This window comes from Gambusia affinis, linkage group LG09 (genome assembly GCF_019740435.1).
Source record: "Gambusia affinis linkage group LG09, SWU_Gaff_1.0, whole genome shotgun sequence".
Taxonomy (NCBI): Eukaryota; Metazoa; Chordata; class Actinopteri; order Cyprinodontiformes; family Poeciliidae; genus Gambusia; species Gambusia affinis.
In genome coordinates this window covers 8,705,868-8,722,337 of record NC_057876.1, presented here as the reverse complement: position 1 = coordinate 8,722,337, position 16,470 = coordinate 8,705,868, and the positions used below count along the sequence as shown (strand labels likewise).

The 16,470-nt window shown below is 42.6% G+C and overlaps 1 protein-coding gene and 1 long non-coding RNA gene across 3 annotated transcripts in view; both read left to right on the top strand.

The window, feature by feature from the left end:
* The window catches only part of flt4 (fms related receptor tyrosine kinase 4), a 58,765-nt gene that overhangs the window by 17,844 nt on the left and 24,451 nt on the right, over positions 1 to 16,470 (top strand). The window contains exons 2-3 of one of the 2 annotated variants that reach the window (XM_044126553.1): positions 4,582 to 4,678; positions 6,335 to 6,609. In XM_044126553.1, coding sequence (XP_043982488.1) covers positions 4,582 to 4,678; positions 6,335 to 6,609 — 372 coding nt within the window. The remainder of the gene's footprint in view (positions 1 to 4,581; positions 4,679 to 6,334; positions 6,610 to 16,470) is intronic. The other variant, XM_044126554.1, reaches the window with a different exon arrangement.
* On the top strand, positions 14,104 to 14,587 carry LOC122836739. Its single transcript, XR_006371603.1, has 3 exons — positions 14,104 to 14,153; positions 14,240 to 14,420; positions 14,496 to 14,587. It is a non-coding gene; the product is annotated as an uncharacterized LOC122836739 (long non-coding RNA).

Below are 16,470 nucleotides of genomic sequence, written 5' to 3'. Positions count from 1 at the left end.
GTGCGTTTAGTGTTTTTGGCATCATCAAGGCGGCCTAAGGAGAGGATTTGAAGGAAATGGTTGTTGCTGCCAAAAGTCATGACTGATCATTTGGAGTTTGACAAAAATGTTATCCATCAAACTTTACAGCGTGATGTTAGTTTTATATTTTGTTGGTTTTTGTGGTATATTGAAGTTCACAGATCAACCTTAAGCTTTAAAAACTTTAATGGAGAAATATTTCAAATATATGGAAAGTTTCAATAGGTTATTGGTTGAATTAAGATCTGTGTGTTTTTGGACCAGGGATTCCAAATTTCAATGTTTTGACCCTCTAGTCCCTTGGTTCTTAAAGGACGTTTTGATCTCATTCTTCATCTGAGGGACTCAATCAGCGACCTGGTCTAAGGATGCTTCACTGTTAGCTTGTGGAAAAAAAACCAAAAACAAAAAAAAACATCTGCAGAGGGTAGAAAGAGCATTGTGAGAAAAATAACTACATCTCACTTTTCAGCAGATCAATCCTTATACTACTTGCAAAACACAATTTTGTCTTCTCCTGAGAAAAGTGCCTTCTTTACTGCATTTCCTGACAGTACACCACTGTTCAAAAGTCTCAGTCTCACTGAGCTCTGCACTGGTGGTGTCTCTGCCAAAAAAAAAAAAAAATCTTCTTAACGAGAGCACTTTCTGCTTGGTGGACCTTTTTTGCCACTCGGGAGATTTCTTCAAACCAGAAACTATAAATTTTTTGATAATTTGATAAGCTTTTTGGTGCAACATAGGTAATCTAATGCAAACGTGGGTAAACAAATAATTATACGATTTTCTGCCTTTTTGAATGTTATTTTATGTGCGTCAGAGTGAGAACATCCCTGTCCTCCTTCACACTTGCCCCTGAGCTAACCATTACAGCAATGTTACTATGCTAACTGGTCACCACAGTGGAATTCGGGCTACCGTGATTCTTTCAATTTTCCTTAGTTTTATAGTTTATTGGAGGTCTTCTGTTCTGTCTTCATAGGAATATACCCCTTGATGCCAATTCCCTCCTCAAATAGATTTTGTGAGCAACTTGCTGTGCGCTTGTATCAGTTTAATATTTAGTACATGTTTAGTACATGATCTGGCAACTGCTTGAACTTTTGAAGATCCATTCTGACCTCTTTTCTGACAACGCAGGCTTTGATGCTGCAGCGTTGAGTAGGACTCTTCAGGAACTTTCATTTACAAACCATGTGCAGCTTAGATGTGTGTTCCATCTATAAAAGCTTTCATCACTAAAACAGTGTGTTTGCCTTGACTTTAAAATCGTAGATTGTTTATACACAGCACACCTTCACTTTCAGCTTCTCAGTCCCTGATGCTGAGTCTGGACACACGTTCTGCAGCTAATTCAAGCTGCGCATATTTGTCTCTGTCTAGTCTAGCAAATTGGCAGACTTGCAATGTCTAGCTTTACATTTTTATTTGGCATTTTCATTAAATAATGAATTGATTCATATGCTTTCATATGAGCTTTTACAAATAGGAACGCAGGCTGAAAGCAGCAGTTTTCCTTCTGCAGCAGATTTCTTCTTAAATGCGTCATAACTACGATGTTGCATCTCAAGCCAGTAAACTGCAGTCACTTGAGCTGAGTTTAATGGCCCATTTTGAACACTAATGATCTCTTGTTTGGATCTGACCATTCTTTGATTGTGGAAAATTATCAGCACAAGGGTCAGTGCCGATAATTCTCCAAATCCACTGAGTTGGGAGGGAGAACTGGCTTTAAGGAGGTATATAACTCAGAATATAATCAGCATGTTACCAATAGGAAACCACACAATGAGTAAAAAGTTGAAGTTTTCAAAGTTGAAAATCTCCAAGAAGCTAAATTCCCTGCAAAGTTATATGATTAGTCTCTACTTCAAGCAGGACTAAATATTTATTTTGTGTGCTCTTTTATAATATTTGTCTTTTTTAAATCAGCTTTTTTGGCCCACTGCGTCTCTCTGTGGGTAACCAAATTAATCTATCCTCCAACTGTGCTTCTAAAGTTCTTTTTATTGATCCGATCGTTACAAGTTACACAAACACAGACTGAGATATTCACTTTGAATCAAAGTTTGTTGTACCTTGTACAGAAAGAGAGAAAGCCATGCGATCTTTAGAAGTGAAGGTGCAGGAGGTCTAGAGCTCACCGGTTTGCTGAAAGACATTTTGTTTTTCTGAAAATAGATCCTATTTGAGACGACTCTGTTTTTGGTTGACAGCTTTCTGAGGTGTGAAGGAAGAGGGAACAGAGCTGTGTTGAGTTGGATGCGGGTGGAGACGGGACTGAGGGTGGCGGCAGGTTCACATCAGATGTGAGACAATGTGTTGGGGAAGCTAATTCTCATTTAAACCCAAGTTAAGAATGTCTGAGGCTGCGGGGGAAGGAATGTCCTGCGGGGCACCAAGCAGGGAGCACTCCATGCACTGGCAGCATTTCCTACTTTTGCCTTCAAAATGTTTATTTTAGTGTTTATAATATGTTCTACCTTAGTGTTTGTTTTTGGTGTGCATAAACACTCAGACTGTGAAATAGCTTTTGCTTCAATTGAAAATATACTTCCTGATGTTTTTACTCTTAAAACTCAACTCCAAATAAATGTATTTGTTATGAAAAGAGAATCAAGGATGATCATGACTGCAAAGACATAAATAAATATAATCTGAAAGGATTCCAGTTTGCTTTCTGGAAGAAAACAGGAAAATAACTATTCTATTTCCTCGTATCCCAATCTAAGGATATTGTTATTGATTAACATGTACAAGTTAATCAATTATCTGTCAAAGCATCAGACAGGGAAATTAAACTCATTAGAGAGTGCTGTGAAAAAGTACTTGATCACTCCTGTTTTGACTTTTTTGTCATGCTTAAATGTTTCGGGTTGTTAAAGCAAATTTCAGTATAACAGATGTTGAATTTTCTGTCAGTTTTTAATGGAAAGAAAAAATCTAAACCTTCCACAAAATGTGATTTTTAGACAGTTTCTTTCTTACTGTTGAACCATGAACATCAACCTTAATGAGGTAAGTGAGGCCTGCAGACCTTTAGAGGAAATTATTTTTAGCTTGATTTGTTTCTTCACAAAGCCTGAAACATTTAAAGTGTGACAGAAAGCTACAAGAGTTGAAATTTGTGATTGGAGGAAAATGCTTTTTCATTGCACTGCAATTAAGAAGACACACCGCAACTAAAACAATGGTCACCTTAGTTCTCTATATAATAAAGACTATATAGTCCAGATAAAAATATGTTATTTAGAATAGTTTGACAGTGGCTAAGGATATTGTTATTGTAGTTTAGTCACGTATTTATCTTGGAACAATTCATCCCTATTTTTAAATGGTGTCGAGAATCGACAGCCGATGCTTTTACATTCTATTTCATTCACAACTGAGACACATTTCTCAAAGTGTATGCCTAAATTTGTATTGTTGTTGAAGACTTAGTACTCATTTGGCGGTGACCTCTCCGAGCCGAGGGGTATTTTTGAGATTTTTGTTGACTTGGAAGGACCTCAGGCTGATCAGTCCTCTTCCAGTGGGATCAGTCGTCACTGTAAACATCTTTGAGAAAATATTTGCACAAGAATAACTTTGCTCCATTGTGCTCCCCGACCAGCAGGATGTGTTGGAGGATTTGGGTTTGTGTACAAGATAAGCAGCTATCCAGGTTTTGATTGGCAGCGTGTGACTGCAGAGTGTTGAGAAACCGTCCGTGCCCCTTCCTGCTGCCGGTGCCTCGTCCGTTGTCCATGTTGCAGATTTTTCAAGATGAATAACTAAATTGTGTAAAAATGTGCTGTTTCTACTATTTGACCTACACGTATACCATACGTATTGAGAATTCATTAGATGTTGGCTTCGAGGTAATGAGGATTCTGCTTCTAGTGTCCTTTTGAAAGTTAAATAAAGCTGGGAAAAGGGCCAATGCGCAGTACATCAGTGTCTGCAACCATTTTCAAATAAACATAGATTCCTTTGTGGGGAGAAATGCCATCATTTACTGTAAAGAAAATCTCCCTGAGCACAACCACAGGGCCTTTCAATCTCTGTTATTGCTCTGTGTTTGTTTTCATCTCTAATGATATCCAGGTGGGGCATAAGTCATGGTGACACATTTATACATGATATGCTGTAGGTGTAGAGTCTTGCTAAATGCTAATACGGCCCTGCAGGGGCTCTGGGATGATAATGACATTCTTGAAAGCCCACATTAACCAAGCACAAGCCAGAGTAGACGTAACAACAATGAATCAAGGCCAAATAGACTTTGGCGGCTGTTTTAGAGGCTATCCACAGAGCTGAGAGCAGCATTGTTTCATCATGAGTGAGAGGGTCATGATTTCTCTGCCTGAGTGTTATTCAGCACGAGGGACTGAATGACTTGCTGCAAAATCCCTCGCAGCTTGTAAATGTTGAGAACAGCGTGTCTGATTTCAGATTCCCGATGCGTCTCGGAGACTTGGTGGCCCACCAGCAGCAGCAGCAGCTCTCCGTCAAAACCCCTCAGTCCAGACTGACCCGTGTAACGTGAATCTAACGCAGCTGCTTTGTTTGTTCCCACAGGCCTGGTGATTGGTTTATCTATGACTCCGCCCACGATTGACAGCTCCAAAGGCGATCGTGTAATTTCTGTCAACGAAACACTTTCTCTTACATGCAGGTACTTTTTGTGAAGGTACACTCAAAATGAACTTTAGAATATAATATGTATAGCTTATAAATCTACATTAATTAGTACCACTAAAAGTTTAAAAACTCATGAATAATTATGGATTTTTTTTTCAAATCATGAAGCTGAAAATTATACCATACTGTCTCACACATGGTAAAAGAACTGAACTTACAAAGTGCTTTTTCCCAATCATTCTTACCACTCAAAGCGCTTCGCACTAGAATCACATTCACCCATTTGCTCACACATTTATACACCGATATGCAGCCTTGTCCACATCAACATGTGGCAGGAGGAAGCTGGAATCGAACCGACAACCTTCCAATCAGAGGAAGGCTATGCTATGCTGAGATAATATTTGGTAAAATGCCCCATAGCAGGGTAATTCTGGCAGCATATTTAACCTGCCTGAAAGAAATTATTGAACTCATTTAAATCGTTTGGTTTCCTGGACAGAAAATTGGCTCTTGAGCATAAACCTTCCATTTTCTTTTGGATTTAGGCTTGAGCCTTTCCAGAAACTCAGTGCTAGTCTGATTGGTCTATTGCATGTCCTGGGGTTTGAAAGCCTCATTTAACTCCAAATATTCATCTTTGAAGTTCCCAGAAGAAAATTTGCATTATGCAAATGACATGTGACTCTGCCAGATTAGGGATTTAGTCTTCATTTAATATTGGTCTTAATGTAAGATGAAGTATTTCTAAAACACAATTTTGAATAACCAAATAAAAAGTAATGACTTAAAAGCTCATTTAGTTACTAAATGTTCGTTGAAAGCATCTTAACTTGGCAGTGATTACTGAGGGTGCTCAGTGGTTTTCCAAACCTATAGTTCTTGTTTTATGAATTCGTATATTGTTGTTTTTGTGAAGCTGGTTTTATCCTTCTGATGCATGGATTTAAATTCCCTCATGCAAATTTGCTTGTAACAACAATCATTTATTCTCATAAAATCTCAGATTTTCTCTCTGCAGCCAAGCTGTCACTCCATTAACCATTTTATTCGAATGAAGAAAAAAAAATTGCTGTCTTTGGAAAGCTGGTGATACGTTTGGGCCTTTCCCAAAGCATGCCTTAAATACTTGTTTATATGTAAACCTCTAATGGCACTATCATTGAGAGTCCTCTAAGGCAGGGTATAGATTTCAATTTTGACCATTTATACTCCGCGGTGTGCAGTTTTCTTGGCTTTAGATAGATGGGCGTTATTCGCACGGGTCTAGCAAATTACCCTCAGGGTATTTTCACAGAGCTCCATCATTTTCAGTGTTTCATCCAGTCATCACATTTTGGCCCTACCCATAGATTTTGGCCATTTGCATTTGATGTGGGCAGGTGATGAAAGCAGAGCTATCAGTTTTCAGGGAGCCATTATGATCCCCTGCAGCCCAGCTCACAGTGCCTTCGGGTTACGATAACAAAATCTATGTGACAGAGAGCAAATCGAACAGTGGTGTGCAGATGTATGTGAGGATTTCTTTTGGGAAAACAAACAACATGCACTTCACTCACTGGAGACTAACTGTGACTATTACAAAAGTTTAATTCTAATCAGTTTGTTCTCATATTAAAGCAATGATAATTTGCCCTGTTTGTAAATAGTTATATCCTGAAATTTATGTTTTGGATGCTCTTCTCCTCAGGGGACAGCGCACTCTGGCCTGGACTTGGCCGGACGAAACGCTGACTGGACAGGAGCTCACAGATCGCCAGCAACAGTTTCAGACCACCGGGTCACTCGGTCAGAGGACGATCTTCATCAGCGAATGTCCCGGGCAGAATGGCCAGCAGTATTGCAAGAGGCTGGCCCTGCAAGGCGCGCAGGGCAAAGACACAGGCTACTATCGCTGCCATTACAAAGACATTAAAGCCATCATTGATGGCACCACTGCTGTCAGGATTTACACTTTTGTCAGAGGTGAGCCACACTAACTCAGCACAGGTACACAACCTGTGTCTGTGTGTACCTGTGCTGAGGTACACACAGGCACAGAAAGAAAGTTTAAAAAACTCCAGAAAGGTTTGAAATGCCTCTCCACCAGGGGTGAAATGAGTCCTGACATGAGGTCTTGTAATATCAAAATGTCCAAATATTTCTCATGGAAGTGAAATCTAACAGTATCTAGTGGTAATTTAAGTATGACAGGAAGTAATCAAAGAGTCAGAGAGTAAATATGGTGCTGCCTGTTAACTGGCTGTATTATTAAAGGAATTCCCAACACCTTTACATCTCTTTGTCATGAACGTATAACTGCTAGAAAAATTGTTGAATGATACAAGATACACTTTCTGTAAAAAAGCAAAAAAAACAAAACAAACTATTTATATATATATATAATCTTTGCACTGTTTATTAGTATTGTTAGTATTTCTTCTCTTAAATTTATCTTCCTAAAACCTATTCGTGAATTTATAGCAACGGGTGTACAACACACATGCTCCAAGCTCTCTCTTTGGTAAAACCACTGTATGTAAACCTGATGCTGATTGCTACTAGATGGTAATAAAAATAAGAATGTGGATTTTGGGTTCAATGTGTAATACTCATGTTTCTTTCTCATGTAATTCTAGGGTAATTATTTGAGCAAAATGCAAGATAATTATGACAATTACATTTTCTGTTTTGACGTCTTATTTGAAGTCATTTTTCTTTTCTATTCAGAAACAATAATCCTTTTTTTCTTAAGGATGTAATTTTCCCTCCATGACAGCAGCTATTTGCTCCTGTTATCTTTGGGTGGTCCACAGGAAAACTGGGGCTTCATTGAAACAGAATCTCTGTTTGAATATTAGTTATATATTACAATATCAAAGCCCCTGCTGTATTATTAAAACTGGAAGTTGTTGAGTTAGGCTCCGTAACACCCTGGATGCTGGCAGTATTAAAGTTTAGGAAATTAGAGATTTGAAGCGTGTGATAAAAACAATAATAATCCGTCTATTCAGGTTTCCCCCACCCCACAATGAATCATTGTGTCTTATGAATTTCAAAGTAATCAAACTGATAAGTGCTCCACATTTTTCTGCCAACAGCTTTTTGTTTTTTTTTCTGCTGCTTTCACATCGTATCACACAGATGATTCACAGCCAAGATTTTAGACTAGAAGTCGGGCTTTTGGGTCTTATCTCTTATTTTGCTTTGCTGTGCGTGCTGTGGCGGAGATGTGCGAGGTCCGTCAGAAAAAAACAAAAAAAACCACACATGATTGTTATGTAGGGATGCCCTGCTGTCCAGACTGCTCATGTGAAGCGCCTGTTTATCCCCACTGACAAGGTGCCAAAACAGCTGCCACAGATCTAACAGGCATGCTGATTAGAAACAGATGTAATGGCAGCAATAAATTAAACCCAGCGGGTGGTGGGATGAGAGACATCGCACATGGATTCAGTTAAACTGGCAGATGTCCACCATACAAGGTGTCTGCACTGTCTAATTTCCACCAAACTCTCGCACAATAGCAATCTCAGAAGGAAGCTGATTCCTACCTAACGCAGTCATTTTTATGCTGATTAGCATAAATCAGAAATGATTTACCCGAATCTATTGATATTTAATAAGTAAGCTCGTTAGTCCTCTTGTTCAGGTTGTCATTCGTGAGCTAAATTCAAACGTTTGTTTTGAATTGACGTGTTTGAGTTGATTCAGCAGGTCTACAGACACCCACAGACGACCTATCGGATTTCACCGAGGTGACGTTCTTGGTCAGACCAAAGTTTTAAATTATTCTCCTTTTGAAACTTGTATGTGATTTCAGCTGTGTGCCTTCAAACATTTCTGTGCTGAAATATTCATCATCTGCCAAGCTCTAGGTCTGGGAGTGATTTTGTTTAGTGGGTGTTTTCGTATTATCTGCAGGCATTTATGGTGCCATCAATAAAATGTAATCTCCCAGTGTGCTTTAACTCATGCGGCTTGTGGAGATGATGGAGTCAGCTTTGACTTGGCCCTCCAAAGCGAGTGCCAAACGAGAGTTTGTTCATAAACACTGTCTTGTTAGAGTTCTCAAACTCCCTGGACATTTTTTTTCCTCACAAACTTTGATGCAGTTTATTGAGATTTGAGGTGATAGATCAAAACATCAGACAACTATTCTATCCATTTGTAGTCCATAGTCACCAGTCCATCACAGAGATTTGGATTCACCACTCTTTAATTTAATGCAACTTTACCTAATGAGTAAGCAGAGTTCACCGGTGTGCGATTCATTTATTAAGAATTTGTGGTGCACAGTCATAGATTGGAAATGTGAAGAGCAAGAAGTGGGATGGCAAGCAGCTAAGACCCTGAGTGTTAGGTACTGGGGTTTTTGGTTTCTTTTTAGTTGTGGGTTGGGTTCCTTTTCTTTGTGTCAACCGCTAGAGGGTGCCAGAAGCTGCCGTCCCGGAGGGGTGTGTCGGATTCCCGACACACCGGTTGCTGATCACTCATCTGCTCGGCTGTTCAAGAGGAGCTGACCGACACTCATTCAACGCCTGAGTGTTAACCTGCAATGGTAGCCCGAGCCACTGAACAAGAGCCTCTCTGTGTTTACCTGAGTTTTCCTCTCGAGAAAATCATCTGTTGCTTGTCACTTTCAGGTGCTGCGCTGGAAACGTGAAGTTCCCTTCCGAGAACTTGTCCCGCTTGTTCTTACCTGTCCGCCCTCCGCCGCCTACTACCTCTGGACCCTTGGAACCTCAAATACCCACTGAAGATCCTCCCGATCCCGGCCCGAACTCCCCCAGCTCGTAAACCACCCCGCCACAAGTAAGACCACACCTTTCCTTCAAGCTCCCTATTCCCATCACCTGAAACTCACCATCTGTCTGTTACCTTCCTAGTGTGTCATTCAGACCGAGCCGTTCCCTGGGAGACGCTTCTCCCATGCGATACATCACCCTTTTTTCTTTGTAAAATAAACCTTTAACGGAACATCTATTCTCTTGTCGTGTTCTGCATGTGGGTTAGGAAAGTTGAGCCAAACATGACAGAACACTCAGGCCCGAATCCCAGCCCAGCGGACGCGATAAGGAAGACTTTATCAGAACAACACTCTCTAATTCAGTCCCACGAGTCCGCCCTGCAGGAGCTGAGTGCTCGCCAAGCTGAAACCAATCGCCGCTTGGACGAATTAGCCATTTTTCCACGGAATTCTCTTCCACAACCCCCGGCACCAGAACCAGTCGCTACTCCGGATCCAGTTCCACCGGCCAGAACCACGTTTTCAGAGATCCGCCCGCCGACTCCTGAAAGGTTTTCTGGAGATCACAACAAATGTAAGGGATTTATATTACAGTGCTCTATAATATTTAATCATTCGCCCCAAAGTTTTTCACATGATAGCTCGAAGATTGCTTAGGTCCTGTCCTTACTGTCTGACCGCGCCCTATGCTGGGCCGAGGCTCGTTTTCCCACACCCACTAATTATGGTTGCTCTTTTGATGAGTTTTTAAAAGAGTTTAAACAAGTTTTCGGTCAGGACCAGGACACAGCCTCTAACTCACGGGAGCTATGGAATTTGAAGCAAGGGCAACAAACCGTTTCGGATTTTGCCATAGACTTTAGAATTAGAGCAGCCGCTTCCAGCTGGGATGCCACAGCTCTTAAAAGTGCGTTTTTTCACACCTTAAACGAATCGATAAAGGATGAATTGGCCATCCTTGATGAACCTCAAACTTTAGAGCAGTTAATAGCTCTATCCATCCGACTGGATACCAGGATCCGTTCCCGAGTCAAAGAAAGAAAACGAAGAGTCTCTGCGGTTAAGATGATTGCTGGACCCTCGACTACACTGCCTGAATCCCTCCCACCAAGGGCTGACGATCCCGAACCCATGCAGATTAGCCGCACTCGCCTCTCTCCGGAGGAGAGGCAGAAACGCATGGTTTCCCGGCTATGTCTTTATTGCGGGGCCCCGGGCCACTTTATTGCCACCTGCCCGGAGCGTTTAAACCGTCAGGTCCGCCAGTAAAAATGAGGAGGCTGGCGGACCTCCTCTTAACAAAGAAACTCCTCGCCTGTTACTACCGGCAACCTCGCCATCGGCAGCCGTGATTTCCTGTTGTCTGTCTTCATTGATTCGGGGTGCGAACGAGATCTTATGGACACAGCATTAGTCCACCAGCTGTCTCTAGAGACCGTTCAGTTGCCTGTTCCGCTCCGAGTTACAGCTATTGATGGACAGTCACTCCCCCGAATCACTCACCAGACTAAGCCGCTGCGTCTCATTATTTCTGGTAACCACAGCGAGTTGATTTCTATTTTTGTCTTCCCCACTGCTAACTCATCTGTGATCCTCGGTTTTAACTGGTTGCAACGTCATAACCCACATATTAACTGGGCTGACAAACATCTCGAGTCATGGTCCACTTCCTGTCATGCTTCCTGTCTCGTTTCCCCCAGGCTCTCCCACGAAGCAATCTGAACCAGCAGACTCACAAGATCTGTCTACAATTCCCTCCGAGTACCATGACTTGGCACCAGTTTTCAGTAAAACCAAGGCCCTTTCGCTTCCGCCTCACCGTCCATATGACTGTGCCATCGATCTCCTACCCGGAGCACCTCTTCCATCTAGCCGCCTCTATAACATCTCCCGACCTGAGCGGGAGACTATGGAGAAGTATATTAAGGAGTCGTTGGCCACAGGTATCATCCGCACATCCTCCTCTCCTCTAGGAGCGGGATTCTTCTTTGTGGGAAAGAAAGACGGCTCTCTCCGTCCCTGTATTGATTATAGGGGTTTAAATCAAATAACTGTTAAGAATAAATATCCTCTGCCTCTACTTTCATCTGCATTTGAACCAGTCCATGGCTCCACCATTTTTTCAAAACTCGACTTAAGAAACGCTTACCATCTTCTTCGCATTCGTCAAGGTGACGAGTGGAAGACAGCCTTCAAGACTCCGTTAGGTCACTTTGAGTATTTGGTCATGCCTTTTGGTTTGTCTAATGCCCCTGCATTTTTCCAAGCACTAGTCAACGACGTCCTGAGAGACTTCCTTAATGTTTTTGTTTTTGTGTACCTTGATGATATTCTCATCTTTTCTAAGAACCTCTTGGAACACCGTCGCCATGTCCGTCTCGTCCTCCAGCGGCTCCTGGAAAACAGACTGTTTGTGAAGGCAGAAAAATGTGAGTTTCACAAAGATTCAATCTCTTTTCTTGGTTATATTCTAGAGGGCGGGCAGATAAGACCCACAGAGGAGAAGATCAAAGCCGTGTTGGATTGGCCCACCCCGGACTCACGTAAACAGCTCCAACGGTTCCTAGGATTTGCTAACTTCTATCGTCGTTTCATTCGAAATTACAGTCAGACTGCCTTACCCCTAACATCACTAACTTCGACCAAGTCCAGTTTCTGTTGGACCCAAGCAGCAGACGCTGCATTCAAGAGACTTAAATCCCTGTTTGCGACTGCACCGGTCCTTGTTCAACCCGACCCGCAGAAACAGTTCATTGTTGAGGTTGATGCCTCTGACACGGGGGTAGGAGCAGTCCTATCACAGGTTTCTAACACTGACAGCAAAACTCATCCCTGTGCCTTTTTCTCCCGTAGGCTTTCTCCCTCGGAGCGAAACTATGACGTGGGCGATAGAGAACTGTTGGCCATCAAGCTGGCCTTAGAGGAGTGGCGGCACTGGTTGGAGGGCGCTGAACATCCCGTGCTGGTTTGGACGGATCATAAGAACCTGGCTTACCTCCAATCTGCTAAGCGACTTAATCCTCGGCAGTCACGCTGGTCCCTGTTTTTCTCCCGGTTCAATCTCATCATTTCCTTCCGTCCGGGTTCTCGAAATATCAAACCTGATGCCCTCTCACGTATTCACTCTCCAGATGACTCCGACAGAGTTTCGACCACCATTCTGCCTCCTAGCTGTGTGGTAGCATCTGTTTCTTGGGAGATCGAGGATCTTATAAGACAAGCCCAGCGACTCGAGCCTACTCCCGAGTCCTGTTCCCCAAATAAAATTTATGTTCCATCTACAGTCAGGTCCCGTTTTCTCCACTGGATCCATTCCTCTAAGTTTTCTGCACACCCGGGCATCAGCCGAACCATCGCTCTTATCAACCGGAAGTTTTGGCGGTCATCTATACATAAGGATGTTAAAGAATTCGTTTCTGCCTGCCCTGTTTGTTCTAGGAATAAATCCTCCCACCGACCTCCCTTGGGCCTCCTCCAACCTTTCCCCAAGCGCCCATGGTCGCACATTGCGATTGATTTTGTCACTGGCCTTCCCTCTTCTAAAGGTATGACAACAATCCTTACCATAATAGACCGATTCTCTGAGGCCTGTCATTTAATTTCCCTCCGTAAACTACCATCTGCTTTTCAGACAGCTCGATTACTGGTTAAACATGTTTTTCGTTTGCATGGCATTCCGGTGGAGATTTTGTCTGACCGAGGACCCCAGTTTACGTCACAGGTGTGGAAAGGTTTCTGTTCGGCGCTTAACGCCAGAGTAGCTCTGACGTCAGGGTTCCATCCACAGACCAATGGCCAGACTGAGTGAATGAATCAGGAACTGGAATCCTCTCTCCGTTGCCTCACATCCACCAACCCTGCTGACTGGAGCATTTTTCTCTCATGGGTGGAGTATGCTCATAATTGTCATGTTTCCGCAGCCACAGGTCGGTCCCCCTTCAAAGCCTCTATAGGGTATCAGCCACCGCTGTTTGCGACTGAAGAGGACAACATTGCTGTTACATCTGTGCAACACCACATCCGCCGTTGTCACAAGATCTGGAGGGAGACGGTTCATGCACTCAACCGCACAGCTGCCCAAAACAAAAGGCTGGCCGACCGCAGGAGGATCCCCGCTCCTGATTACACCCCGGGCCAGAAGGTATGGTTGTCGTCACAAGATATACCGCTAAAATCCATGTCCAAAAAACTGTCTCCCAAATTCATAGGTCCCGTTTGAAATAGAGTCCATTATCAATCCATCTGCTGTTCGTCTACGCCTCCCAGCCTCTCTGCGCGTCCATCCCACTTTTCATGTTTCACAGATAAAACCCGTCCAAACCAGCACGCTGTGCCCTCCTTCCGAGCCCCCTCCCGCCCGAGACATAGATGGTCATCCAGCTTATTCTGTCCGCCGGATCGTGGACTCCCGGCGAGGTCGTGGGTGGCAGTACCTCGTCGACTGGGAGGGCTACGGTCCGGAGGATCGTTCTTGGGTTCCTGGCTCTTTCATTTTGGATCCATCCCTTATAAGGGACTACCGTGGTTCGCTTCAGTCCAGTCATCTAGGCGCCAGGTGGCGACCTCATTAAGGGGGTACTGTTAGGTACTGGGGTTTTGGTTTCTTTTTTAGTTGTGGGTTGGGTTCCTTTTCTTTGTGTCAACCGCTAGAGGGTGCCAGAGCTGCCGTCCGGAGGGGTGTGTCGGATTCCCGACACACGGTTGCTGATCACTCATCTGCTCGGATGTTGAAGAGGAGCTGACCGACACTCATTCAACGCCTGAGTGTTAACCTGCAATGGTAGCCCGAGCCACTGAACAAGAGCCTCTCTGTGTTTACCTGAGTTTGCCTCTTGAGAAAATTAATCTGTTGCTTGTCACTTTCAGGTGCTGCACTGGAAACGTGAAGTTCCCTTCCGAGAACTTATTCCGCTTGTTCTTACCTGTCCGCCCTCCGCCGCCGTCTACTACCTCTGGACCCTTGGAACCTCAAAATACCCACTCGAAGATCCTCCCCGATCCTACGGCCCGGAACTCCCCCCCCAGCTCGTAATCCACCCCGCCACAAGTAAGACCACTCCTTTCCTTCGAAGCTCCCTATTCCCATCACCTGAAACTCACCATCTGTCTGTTACCTTCCTAGTGTGTCAGCAGACCGCGAGCCGCTCCCTGGGAGACGCTTCCCGCCCGCGATACATCACCCTTTTTTCTTTGTAAAATAAACCTTTAACGGAACATCTATTCTCTTGTCGTGTTCTGCATGTGGGTTAGGAAAGTTGAGCCAAACATGACACTGAGGTCAGAGGTTGAAATCCAAAGCTGCACCGAGGTCTTAATGGCCTCTGTTTATTGGGCTGGTCCTCCACTAATATGTCACACTTCCCCAGCTGGGGTATAAGAAGATAATCTGTGAGAAAGAATGAAAGATGCCCTCTATTCGGTTTGCCTGCGCTGATCCACCAGCAAAAAGGTGGTTCATTGAAGTGTTTACACTTAGGAGTTAAGTGAAAATCCTCACCACACTTTCTAGATTATTTGTAAAAATTTTCACCCAACATGTATATTATTACTTTCTAATGTGTTTAGAATCCCCATTTTAAAATAATAATACAAGTACATTTCTGTATATGTAACAAGAACCTTATCTTAGTAACTCCCTTCTGTTGGAGAAAACATCCAATCTTAATACATGCCTTCAGGCTTAGGGCCTTGTTATTCGGAGAGCCAATACTTTGATGCTTTAATTTGATCATTTTAAAGTAGTTTATACCTGAAAACAAGGAATAATCTCACCTAGTTTGGACATTGTCAAACAGCCCTGAGTTGTACTGTTTATCTTCAATTTGATGTCTCCAAATATGATGTGATCACCAATCACAGTCATTCAGGTTCTTCTTTTTTCGGACCACATTTCTTCCTTTAAACATGATGGTTCCCACTGTCCAGCTTTAAATAATGCCTTGGGCAGCGGTCAACACAATTTTAGTAGTTTCTGCAACCTCCTTAGATGTTTTCATTGCTATATATCAATGATTTGAGCCTTTAACAGACTAACATCTTTTCAATGACCACAGAACGTGTCTCTTCTGTGGTCATGTGTTAATAACCATAATAACACATGGTTATTATTGTCTAATAACCATGTGCTATTAAACAACTCATGGTTGTTTAATAAGTTAGAGCCACTCATTGCATCAGACAAGGTCAAAAAACAAATGAAAGAAAGTTATCCGTGCAGTAAGTATCCAACAGGATTTTTCCTTAGTTAAATTCTGGTGACAACATTTTTTTCTCAGGCAGTGTAGAAAGTGCTTCTATTGAGAAATAGGTCATTGTACGGCCCTGATTAATTTTAGGATCACTTGTAACATACATCCTGATTACATCACCAACTGTGCTGATTGGAGCCTAATTCTGGCTGTTCACTTATCGTCAAGCAGCTTTCTTCTGCTACTGAGAAATCTCACATTTTTCCACTTACTCTGATCATTTTTTTTCCAGCCATTACACAGATGTGAAAAGATAATTTGAAGAGATTAAAAAAAATTGCCTCTTCTGGTGTTTCAAATGATCTCAGATCGTTTCATAAAAGAGGGTGAACAAGGAACTCACACGTGGGCTCAGAAATCACTGGCTCTCCAACTCATTTGTTCGCAATATTTCAGGGTTTAGCCTTCGACGTCACAGAAGAAGACACTTGTGGTGCTGACTTCGGTAATCCAAAGAATTACTCAGAGGATGTGCAAAATCTGACGCCCAATTTTGTAAAGCTCTGCACATACAGATTATCTTTCCAATCTTTGTTTAAAAGCAACAAATAATATTTTTTGAACTGCCACAATGGCATAACATTCACAGCATAATACAGTGATGATGTCTTATATCTAGTCCGAATCGATCAGAGTCTGCAAAACTAAATTCAGATTGAATAACAGCTGTGTCTCACTTCCTGTTTGTGATGCAAAAGCTCCGATTTGCTTCTGCGACAGGTTGATAAATGATATGCTCATTTATTAAACTAAAAAGGGAGAAATGGCATCATTATGTGTGAAAGATTTCTCCAACATCTCAAAACGAAGGCAATCTGATTACAAAGTTTTTGTTTTAAATTGACTAAA